Genomic DNA, 12,699 nt, shown 5'->3' on the forward strand with positions numbered 1-12,699 from the left:
TTTGGTTTAGTTCCACACAGGTCACCTCTGAGGAGTGATCGAGATATTGCTCACGGCTCGGCCAACTGTATCTCTTTCAATGCCACCCTTGGTCTCCCGCTAGCATCCTTCACCTGTTTCCATCACAGCCCGCTGCTCAGTGGCCAGTGTCTGTGGTTAAGTTTCTACTGCTGTTTAATGGCCATTCTCAAAGGGATATTAAAGTTCTTTGAAAGGATTTTGTACCCTTCTCCTGATCTCTGTGTTTACATGACTTTATTTCTGATGTATTTTGAAAGCTCTAAGTCCTCCTGATTGCTTGAAATTTACTACTACCTGAGGAATATTACAGAGCCAGACGCATTTATTCTGAAATCACGTGAACCACTATTGCTGCACCAGGACACACTGGACATCCAACTGAATGACTTGTCAAAGTTATCTAAGCATCTGAACTAATTGAAATTTCGCACAGCGGAGGGTGTGAATACGTTTGCAGTCAACGTTATTTAGTCTCTGATAACATCATTCACCATGAAAGTGTTCAGTTTGAACATTCATATTTTGATTCAATGTTTTTGCATTAAACCAATACCTATACAGTGGGTACAGAAAGTCACCATTCAAAATGTTCACCTTTTGTTGCCCTAAAGCCCAAAAAGAAGACAAATTAAATCAGCCTTTTTTCCAGTTTTATTTACAAATTGTACCTTGCAACATCCAAGTGAAAAAAGAAAGCAAAACTTCTGGGGAAAAAAATAAAGATAAAAAAGTAGAATAACTGGGTTGGATAAGAGACCCACCCCTTGAGTTAAAACTTGGTGGTTTGCTTGAATTGCAGCCTTGAGTCTGTTAGGATATGTCTCTACCAACTTGAAATTAAATTCCCATCAACCCATGATCCGATTGACCCTTCACGCTCTGTGGTGGAGCTCATGAAGCATTTGGAGGTGCCAAGCAGACCTTACAGAGCCATGATCCATGATCACTGCACTGAGGCACCAACACTCGGCACTCACCTGCTGTTCCAGAACTGCTTTTTTTTTAGAGAACATCACAGAGGAATAGTTCACTTCCTCAGACATTGAACAGACTGACTGAGAACACATTCAGATTCATAGGGGAACTGATTGACAGACTGTCGTCTCCTAGTCTGCACACAGTCAGTCTGGGGACCCAGTTAAGAAAGGAAAGAGATAGAGGAAGCTGGGAGCAATGGTGCTTGGGAGAATTTCACATCACAGCCTCCTCCCCAACTGCCTCTGTCAGCTCTAACTTCTCTTTTTCAAAACCAGTGTTGTTCACTTAAGAGCTACTCTGGCAAATGAACAGACTCTTATTGAACACACTGTATATCCACACACACCTGGAGTCTAGACTCTTATTGAACACACTGTATATCCACACTCACCTGGAGTCTAGACTCTTATTGAACACACTGTACACACACACACACCTGGAGTCTAAACTCTTATTGAACACACTGTACACACACACACACTAAAAGCACTATATACAGTACATAGTTTAATATTAAACAACACGCAACACTATTGGAAAGGAGTGAATACTTTTGCAAGACACTGAATGAATGTAAATAATAGGACAGTGTTTCTATAATATGTGCAAAAAAACTATGAAAAAAGCATATTGTAGGATGAAATCAGATTGCAGAGTCCAGGGCACCAGTGTGTCTATGCAGAGAGGGCTGCAGTACCTTCACACATAGAGAGTCTATGGAGGGATTCTCAGGGCTTCAGCTGCACAGATCCAGGGCAGTTTGTCAGTGCACTGACGGTTATTCCAGTTATTGAGGGTACTGACACCTGCTTCAGCAGCCACACAGAACCGGCTCCGTTCGCCATTGTAAGGTTGTCCAGGTTTCCAATAAATGTACCTAAAACAGAGCATCACGACCTTGTCATGAACACAGCCACAGAGTCAATTAGCTTCAGAGGCAATGCACAAGATCACCAAGAGGAGAGCAACCTGCTCTCTATGCTATGAGCTTCACTTAACAGCTGCAGGCAGTGTTTGTACATCAAACAATGTCACTCTACAGCCCCAGCAGAGAACAACTGAACAGCTGAATAAAAACAGCACTGTACAGTACAGTGTTGTAGTGTTTCATAGCCGTTCAGGGACGCCAAATATGTAATCATAGTGGCTCTCTGAAGGCACCAGTTCTGTAGGGTTTGGGCATTTACTGAGACAATTTTCAATTGTAGCAGTAAATCACAAAGTTGATTCTTTTGATGGCTTTAGAATCCAACCATGCGATATAACTCAAACAACGCACACACACAGGTACTAATACACGAGGATACATTTATTAATACATAGAATATGCATGTAAACCTAACAGATCTTATCGAGAAGGTTATCAGAATACAAAAGATATATATTCAATCAGTTACGAAGTGTTACATATATCAAGAGGACATACGTTCAGTATATCATTCATTAAGACCGTTTCGTAAATGAACTTGGTTACAACTTCTACATTAGATACTCAAAACAAGTACATAACTCTTAGGAATTAAATTGATATCAACTGGTTGGGATAACAATTGAATTCTCGAGCTGTAATGCATTGAAGTTGAATACTCATCCAATTTCTGGGGATTCAGATCTCCTGCGGGCACAAAGAAACAGTTGCAGGCTGTTGCTGTCCAATCCGCGCTCTCTGGCTGTGTGCCAGGCTGTGCTGTGCGGCTTGCGACGGTGCGCTGCTGATGCTCACTGTCCGGCTAGTTAGTGTTGGCTTTAACTAGCAAAGTTTGTGCACAGGAGAAAAGATGACTGTGGATCCCAGCAAGTCAGGAAGAGGACCGGTTCGTTCCTGATGAAGAGCTAGTTCTGAATAGTGATTCAGCTGTCCACAGTTCTGACCTGTCCACGAGGCCTGCTGCTGGTTACTCTCTGGCAACCTCCACTCTAGACTCTTAGAACAAAGGAAAGTTCTGGCACTCGGACACACTGGCCGTTCCGTGGTTGTCCGGGCTGAGTCTCGGGATGGTCAGGAGGCGCGCTGCGAGAATGTCCTGCCCTTGGGAGCCTTCTGCTCCTGGGCCGTCCTGCCCTGGAATTCTCCTTTGAATTCCCTTTAGAACAGTCCACAGAATCCTCTCCAGAATCTTACTGAATCTCCCGAATCTGAATCTTGTTGAATCTCAATCTTGTTGAATCTCTGAATCTTGTTGAATCTGAATCTCCAGGCCTGTGTTGCCTGTTTTTACCTGGAGGAACTTCAGCTTGTTGATTGGCTGAAAGTTCCATGGGCATCAGAGTCCCACGTGGGTTACTCAGCCCTACCAGTCCCTGATTGGTTGATCAAGGTGAGATATGAGTCACTTAGTCCTGACACTTAGTAATGCAGTCCAGATGTCCATCCGGCACTCCCTAGACTGATAGGCGCCAGTGGATGACCATTGATCATGATAGCCAGACTTAGCTAAGTGCATCCCCCTTTGGGAGCTGTCCTAGGAAACCTTAAATCACCCTGCACTAATGGTCTCTCTGTGGCTGCACCACAGAGATGAACAGAGAAATGGGGCCTCATTTGGGAAGCTCAGAAACACTTAATTCTGCCTTATTATTAAGCCTCGCCGCTACAGTGTCCTCACCTCTGCAGCAGGCTTTCATTAACCCAGCGCCAACCTCTCTTCTTGCAAACATTTCTCAGCCCAATCCAGAAATCTTTCTTTGACTTTTTCACAATCTTCCAGATGAAGGCCTGAACCACAACAAAAAGGCAGTCAGTACAGGGCAGAATAACCACGTCTCTCTATGGGTCTGTCAGTGTCTGTAACTTGTAAGTGCAGTTCAGTGTCTGTGCAGTTATTCAGTTGGGAAAAGGCAACATCTTGCTCTCTCTTTGAGCATCATAGCCCATGTCTCTATTGCCCCAGTTCCTATAGTGTGGGAAGAACACAGACAGAGGCTTATGCAGAATTTTGAAGTGCTCTTCAAATCACTTGTGGATGATTTCATGCACACAAAGCCTTGGACTGCAGATCATATTTAATATTGTGTTTTGCCATCAGTAGTAGCACTACTACTAAATTCCTGACACAGTAAATGAATTTCAACAGGGAGCCATTTTATTTACTTTAACTTACAAAACCTAATGTGACGGTGTTGAAGAGCTGACAGCTTAAAAAGACACTAAATCAACATGCGCCGCATGACTAAACTAACAAACTAATAGCAAAATCATGAATACCATCCTTTACAACTGTTTGAATAAACTGAGCACCCGAGTGAATACCATGTGAATTCCAGTAGGTTCTTTTCATGCTGTGCTGTCAGCATCTCAGTGAGGTTCTCAAGAGATCACTGGGCTCAGGACATAGCAAACAGGCCAGCTGTGTCTCAGAGCTCTGAGAGGAAGATCTGGTGCCTGATAAACTAGGGCAACAGATACTGCTGGGGGTTGTGCTGTTAAATCACAGGGCAGTGAGACCCGAGCCTCAAAGACTGTGTCTTATCTATCAGAGTCTGTGTCTCCAGGTGGTACAGTGGTATTGGAGTGTATTATCACAAAACGTACTGAAGCTCATGGTGTGTTGCACTGGCTCCCGTCAGTCCAGTGGAACAGTGAGGTGACACTGAATCTTACCTGTTCCTGCACACTGCCTATAATCACCAGCCGTACCCCCATTGAGCTGCAGTAATAATGGCTGTTTACCCAGTTCAGTGTCTCAGAGGAAAAGAAGTAACATTTCTCATCATGCTGCAGCCAGTTTTTTGGACAGGGAGAACAGCGTCTCACTGCAGGGTGACAGACAAATCCTATTATACACTGACAGACACACTGTACCCACCATATATTCTACTATATACACTGAGCATCCTACTACACACTGATACACTCAATAACACTGCTGTTAACTAGTAGTACAGTTACAGTTAGTAGTACAAACTACTGTAACTATCCTGTTATAGACTGATAGACATACTGCACTTGACACCATGACTAGGTTCATTGAAATATATTGTGTCTTTCTTTTTTTCGTCACCGCCAATATCCTTTCGTTTATCCACTGCTTTGACACTGAGACAGGGATGCTGTCACTTGGAGTGAATGACCACAACTCTCCAAATGACTTTTTCACCTGCCACTGTTTTGAATTTACATCATGTGACTTGCATTCTGAAACTGATCTTTCAATTGAAATTATTTTTGTTCTGAATAGAAAAGCAGGATTATTTTCAGATCCCATAGGCTTGGCATTATAGTCCATATATTATCTTAACTTTTATTTACATTAACACCAACATTAATATACACATATATTATTTATCTCTCTTTATGTATTAATCATACTCACTCTGTGTCTCACTGTTAACAGGACAGTACTGCAGTATAATAGGGAAGATGTCTGAAAATGCCTGTAGAATTTTGTCCAGCGCTATGGCTTTTGAACCAATACTGTTTTCCCCCTCCTTGAATTTCTTATTGAAAGCAGCCAGATTGCTGTTGTTCACTGTGTGCTGAACCAGTGTATCACTCAACAGGCCAGTAGCGCTGACACTGTGAGAGAATACATTATCTGCATGGAGAAGATAAATGTCATGAACCTCAAAGACTTACACACATGGACAGAAATACACGTACACTCTTTTCCCGGCTCTTGGTTCTAAACACAAACATAAGACATGAATCAGAGAGCTGTGAGTTGATTTCCCACACCTGGAAGAATCACAACAGCTTCCAGTCCACTGTGTCCTTACTAAAACACACAAAACGATGATCCTCCCAGAATTCAAATAAAATTATTTGCATTTGAATTTAAGAAACACTCTGGAAGAGTGCTACTGATCTAGGGATATTCTCCAACATTGATCAGCATCCTTATGCAGTGATCCTCTCAACTCCTAAAGGGAATGTAGATGTAAATGGTTTCACAGAGCCCGTTAAAATCTGGACAGGAGGCAAATAAGTGTGTGTTGTTGCCTTGACTCTGTGTTCAGTATTTCTGGGTGTCCTATCCACTTGTCAGAAACCCCCCAAGGGAGTGGAACCACCCAATCTTTTGTACTGTAAGTTGTTCAATCTCCAGCAACTCTGGCTCAAAACTTACAGCACCTTGCCATCAGTCACTGAACCACAGGACACTGATGATGCTGCAGTACGTGTTTTGACAGAAATGGATCTCCAGATGCTTGTCAACATATGAACTGAGGCAACATGAGTGGATGGGACTTAGACCCACTATCCAGAAAACTGGAAATCGAGTTGGCAATGCACAGATTCCAAAATCATCTTCATAATAAGTGTGTGAAGAATGGAGAGCACTTCTCAGACTTCTCTAGATATCTGTAACAGAAGTCTAATACTGATCCAGACAACCAGCATTTGCAGGAAGTCTGCAAGTGGAGCCTTTGGCCACTTGAGGAAGCAGGTTTGAGGATTCAATTCAATGTATCATCAAAACATCTAAACAGAAACCAAACTGATGGTCAGGCTTTGGTCTTCATTCCCACTACTCTTCAAGGCAAACATGGACTAAACCCAGGAGATATTTAAAAGACCTGGCGACGTCCTTTTCCACCTATTCCATCAGGAACGAGTTTACGTTTCAAGAGAATGGACATTTCAAAGATGTGGTGAAAGCAAACCAACAAATGCAAGAGCTCCAGGGAGAGGTAGCCCCTTGACCGAACCAGACAGAGAAAAAAGTGTCCGAAAAAGAGACCAGCAGCTTTGAAACTCAAGGAATCACATTGAGACTCATTTCCCATCATTCAATGCTTCGTGTCCTGCATTACCATGTGCACACTGATACATGCAACCATTCGATTTGATAGCGCACCATACTCACAGTAGACACTCAGGGCTATGATGACAGTCAGCAAGACAGCACACATCAGCCCCAGACATGCGGTGGGTAGTCTGTAAGGACGTGGTCTGACTTCTGATTCCACTGCACCTAGTGGAAATCAACACATCACATTACACTGTTACACTCTTAGAGATCCATAGGTATAGCGACAGGAGTTCAGTACTTATCTCAGGATAAGTTGCAGTGACTTAGGAACTTGACCCCTAAAGGTACTATAGAGGTACCAGCATTGCTGGAGACAATCTTGCTATATACTAACATTCTATTCAGGGGGGACTTCAATTCTCTCAATCCTCTGAACATCACAGAAAACAGGAAACATAAAGTTACAGCCTGATGAGCAAGGAGGGCTCAAGTGTGGCATTTAAAAAGTGTTAGATTGTAATGTTTGACAAATGGAGTTAAGGGACTTGATGAAGTGTCAACAGTTACGCTCACTTCTGCAGTCACACAGTAAAGATCATTCTAGTATATAACTTATTAGTAACGTTTTAAAAAAATAATATTTTTTTTTGCCTCGAACAAACAGCTTCATGCCTTTTTGTGTAGAGCACACAAAACCACAGGTCCAAGGTCACTGTTCATCACCTCAGGCAAGATCCACCAATGGGGTGGATATGCAGTGTGGGTATCAGAACCAAACCTGATAGCGTCCTAACCATTCATTAACTTGAAACACTATTTTAAAAGCAAGAACCAAACTCATTTTCATCGGTTAACTCACTGGCTCCTCATTTCTCTCCAAATGACCTGGCAATCTGGCTTTTCCAATCACATGACTTAAACCTTTCTCCAAGTTGCCAGGACAAAAGAGTTAGTAAGCACACAATTCTACCTAGGTTTTTCACTTAATTTCATTTTGCAAATGAACCAAGTTCTCCTACTTCTTGATCTGGATTCCAAGAAGACAGCTACGTGCAGACTGTTTCTATTATTTAAAGACCAAAGTTAAAAAAGACACTAACTGTTGAAGCTCCAGAAACACTAGACAAAGCTCTCATTTTTTTCTCTTGCACCAGGACACTCCCAGCACAGACCGCAGCTGTCAAGTTGGATCCAGACCAATCTATCCCAGCTATATCTACTTGGAGGGAGTTTTAACTCATCAAGGATGCTTGGCCAATGGATCTTTGAGTATAAAACTTTTTTATTTACATTACAATCTAGAGACTTTCAACTATTATTACATACATGTTTAGTTCACAATAGTAAATGCATCTTGTTTCTGAAAATATAAGTGTGATGTAATTATGTAAGACTGTTAAAACCTAGGGGGTAGACCATAACAAGTTATAGTCAGTGTTTTAACTCTGAAGTTATTAGCTCTTCTTCTAAGCTAAGAGTGAAAGATCATCCAATCGTTTCAAAGCAGATCATTTCACAGATATATTACATAACTTGTACATTGTATAGTATATTTAGAATCCATGTGTGAGACTGTAAATTATGTTTGATTGATTCTTTAATGTAATCAAGGTCAAAGTACTCTCGCAATTTACTTTTACAAGTTTGGGATTGTTACAGTAGACCAAAACTCTCACAACACTACAGGCTCTTTTTTTTATAGATGTGACCCGAAGAACACTTGATTCAAATGTAAACCGTATTAAAATACATTTAACTCAGCTAAATGTATCAAAAATGATTATTAAGTATGAGTATTGCAAATTTTCATCACTAGTGTTTTATCTCTGGTGATAGGACAGGACATGACAGAGAACTGAATGACTGAATAAAGGAAGGAACACTCTTCCCTTACTTACTTCCTGAAAAACCACAATAGCAAAATTACCAAAGCACATTTATATTAGAGTTAGAGCACATAGGGAAGGAGACAACAATGAAGGGGCTTTTGTTACACATTAAATTGTACAGTAGAAAAAGGCTGTACTTGCATATTTGTCTGTTGCAAGAATACCTTCAGGGATCTGAGCATCTATAGTCTAGGAATGCTGTTTACAATTCAATTTTTTTGCTGTTAAATCACATTCCATGTAACTATTAACTATATTTTATACTTTCCCTTGTTGAATTAATGCTAATTTTGTTGTATTTGCCATTTCTAAGAGTGAAATCTGCAGGTGATGTCGTTGATGAGTGCAATAGGAGTCTAATCTCCTATTTCCCATATTCTGTACTCAAATATTTACCAACCATGAGGTTTTCAGGAACATAGCCGCCAGGTTGGATGAAAGAACCCTGTATTTTTTTTTCTGTCAGCAGAAATACTGTATTTTTTATAGCAGATCTCATAAAACCATGAACAGAAAATGCTCAGGAAATATTGATATCAACTCATCCCTTCAAACCCGGCACATTGACTGTAAAGTCTGTAAATCTCAAGAATACCAGCTACAGTAGGTAGATGTGTTAATGCAAAGGAGGATTATTTTTAGCCCCAAATCTAGTGCAGTCCACTAGCACAGAGCAAGACTGTTAAATTTACCACCAATATAAGCTCTGCTAAAATCAGCACCTCATGGTATTTAAACCAGTTGCAAACCAGTCCAGAATGCAGAGAATTTTTCACCAATATGAAGGCATCATCTTAACATAAGCCTATTCACTGTAAGGCACCTACAGTATCACTCTATCTGTACTCACTTGTTTGCTGGGATTCCGGGTTCCTGTGCACAGTCTTACCTATGTCTACGGTACTGTACACATTCTCTTCTGGATAGACGAGTCCAGTGTAAAAACCTTCTGACTCCATAGCCTGAGTTGTATGTAGTCACTTGGCCAAACTCAAGAGCCTGAACCACTACATCACTGGGCAGGAAGTCTGTGAAGTGTGATAATATTGGGTCCTGAAAGAGGAATAACAAGCTCCCCTGTGTTCACAGGCAGCTAGGAAAGCTTGTATAGGGTAATGTTTATTTTTCCAGTTTTTTTAATGTAGTTTAATTAATACTGTATTTCATTCGTATAGGCATTAAAAGAGGGAGCATTATTTTTTTGTGACTATGATATCTACACAGTACTTAGAACAGATACCTGTATTTTTCTTTTGCATATTACATCTTGCAAAGCATAACATAATCTAACATTCTAACATTCACCTTTGAATGCTTAAAGAAAAGGTGTTGCTGGTCTATCCAAAACAACATTGTGTATACAATATACAGGTGACAAATAGATGTGTTAGAGTTTATTTTCCAGCCTTATAGAACACAAATAAATCAATTTGCTCATGCTTCAATCTAGAAGGTATTAGTTTACCAGGACAAAACCTATGAACAATGTTATGTCTCTAATCTTATTTGTATGGTAATATATCTGTCAGGGGTTGCAGTACATATTTGTAACACTGCACTCCAGAAGAAATACAGGGAGGTTACACAAATTTCTGATGTGGTCATTACTGCATTTTTATGTTTTATGTCCACACAATCTTCCCAACTGTAAGAAGCCTTTGCTCTTGCACAGCTCCTCCTATGGAAACTTAAAAAGGTTCTCCACCAGCTCCTGGCTCTGTGTTGTAGTTACGTTTGACTCACACATATATCTCACTCTCCTATGTCTCTCCTCCTAGCTGGGAGGGTAATTGCACATATGACACATTAGAGCGTGCAAGAGATTTCAACGCACTCTAAAGTCAGTTCAATTCTTTTTTTACGATATCTTTACATCTCACAGACTAAGGTAAATCCACATTTCATGTGAATGCTCATAATATTTTAGGAATTTCAACGGTTCGATTAGAGTTCACGTCACTGAATTTGTCATTTTGAAGGGAGAAATCTGCCAGGGATGTTGGCCTTTGTCGAGTGTAACATGGACAGGGGAGAGTCTAACATCCTATTTCCCTCAAGAAATGTGTTTACCAACCATAAGGTTTTGAGGAACGTGACCTCCAGCGTTGACAAAAGAAACCTGTGGGTTTTTTTTCTTCCTGTCAGCGGCAATTCTGTCATTTTTACAACCGATCATGTTAAACCGTGAAGCAAATACTCAGGGAATATTGACAAGTTAATTCATCCCTTCCAAGCAGGCTCACTGGCTGAGAGGTCTGTAGACCTCAAGAACACCAGCTACGTAGCAATGTTAATGTTAAGGAGGATTAGTTGAAAGCCCCAGATTTAGTGCAGTCCACCAGCACCAAGCAAGACTGCTAATCTTACCACCAACATATTCTGAGCTACAATCAGCACCTCATGGTATTAACAAAAGCTACAAATGAGTCCAGAATGCACTGAATGTTCCCCCCAGATTATGGCAGCATTTTATAGCAGACTATAGACTGCAGAGCACCTATCTATCGTTATGTACTCACTTGCTTGCTGGGCTCCTGGGTACCTGTTCACAGTTGTGCCTATGGTGCTGTACGCATTCTCGTCTGGATTGTCGAGTCCAGTGTAAAAAGCTTCCGACGTCATAGTCGAAGTTGCGTTGGAACTCAGCCTTCGGAACTCAAGAGCACTGGGCAGTAAGTCTACAAAAGTGTGTTAATGTGGCCTATACCTATAAAAAAGAGAAAGCTGCCCCCTGTTCACAGGAAGTTGGACAAGAATGTGTGGGGTGAATGCGTTTAGAAGTTTTGAATCTAGGAACATGTTTCATGGTCATGGGTACATGTTGGCGTGTGTGAACAGTGTGTGGTAAACACACGTTTGGGCAAGTAAAATCATGTCATGACAAAGTCTGGTATCGAGAATGAGCACTAACACTTGTTTCATGGGCACGTTTCCAGCTCAGTACCCAGAGCATATTCCTACGGGTTTCTTTTGTCCTCTCTTATCAGGATGAGAACCGGGACGTCTGGCCTCCAGAAGAAATAAATGGAAACTGTGGAGTGGTATTCACATGTGACAGTCCCAGCAGGAACGAAAATCAGAAAGTGTCTGGGAAACCCTGCTGTGTGCAGCTCAATTCAGTTTTTAGACAGGTGTGTAAAGGTTCCAGAATTAGCCAATAAAAACCTCACACCTAAAAAAGCCTTTGACCATCGTAAGCAGTTATCACAGGGTTTCCTTATCCAATATAATCAAGCCCTTCTTTCTTCCCAGTTTTGGAGATGCAGGCCACAATATCCTTTGCACGTGGAAAATTCCTAAAGCCACAATTCAAGGACTAAGATGGGAAAAGTGACCAGCCATCTACCCACAATGATATTGGTTGCGTTTTAAATTGTGACAATTGAATCAGACATAGGACATGGTGCATTCTGTTATAGGATTGATAATAAATACTAAAACATTAGCTTATTAATTTGATCCAAACATGACTGCAATTTTCAATTAAACTTTATTTTTCATAGTATAGTTTTGCTTCTGTTTTTCTTTCCCGTTTTGTCATGATAGAATTAAGTAATTAGCAAGCTAATTTGGCATGGAATACATTGGACTAGATGAATGATTGAATGATTAAGAAGTAAATTCATTGGAAAGTTACAAGTAGTTTCAAAACAGCCATGAGACACCTACTGTAAGCTACACAGCACAGTGTACATTTGAACTATTTAATGACAAAAAGAAGTTAGACAGCACCTATATTGCTACCATTACTGAAATGAATTGAACCTGAAGTGCAATACCAGAAGAATTTGTGCCTGAACCAGCAGTCAGTTCCACAAAGCTACGATAATCAATTGATGACTGAAAACACAGGCAGATTTCAGGATGAAATGAATTGGCGAACGCCAGTGTGTGTCTATGCAGACAGTGCTGCAGTGATTTCACACTGAAGAGAGAGACTCAGGGCTTCAGCTTCACAGATGCAGGGCAATTTCTCACCACCTTCACAGTCATTCCAATTATTGGGGGTATGGACATCTTCAGCAGCCACACAGTACTGGTTAGCATAAGCATTGTTAGGCTGTCCAGTTTTCCAGTAAGCATACCTGAAACAGAGCATCATGACCTCATCATAAACA

At 41.0% G+C, this 12,699-nt stretch overlaps 1 protein-coding gene across 1 annotated transcript; it reads right to left on the reverse strand.

Annotated features, from left to right (window-relative positions):
• Window positions 1–654: 654 nt before the first annotated feature.
• LOC148816538 (uncharacterized) lies at window positions 655–9,568 on the reverse strand. Its single transcript, XM_088939655.1, has 6 exons — window positions 9,432–9,568; window positions 6,807–6,914; window positions 5,313–5,534; window positions 4,601–4,752; window positions 3,606–3,715; window positions 655–1,876 (listed from the first exon to the last, which is right to left on the reverse strand). The coding sequence occupies exons 1-6, from the start codon at window positions 9,538–9,540 to the stop codon at window positions 1,714–1,716; spliced, it is 864 nt and encodes a 287-aa protein (XP_088795781.1). The 5' UTR covers window positions 9,541–9,568; the 3' UTR covers window positions 655–1,713.
• Between the last annotated feature and the right edge of the window lie 3,131 nt (window positions 9,569–12,699).

Source organism: Atractosteus spatula, chromosome 22 (assembly GCF_055471065.1).
Source record: "Atractosteus spatula isolate fAtrSpa1 chromosome 22, fAtrSpa1.hap1, whole genome shotgun sequence".
Classification (NCBI taxonomy): Eukaryota; Metazoa; Chordata; class Actinopteri; order Semionotiformes; family Lepisosteidae; genus Atractosteus; species Atractosteus spatula.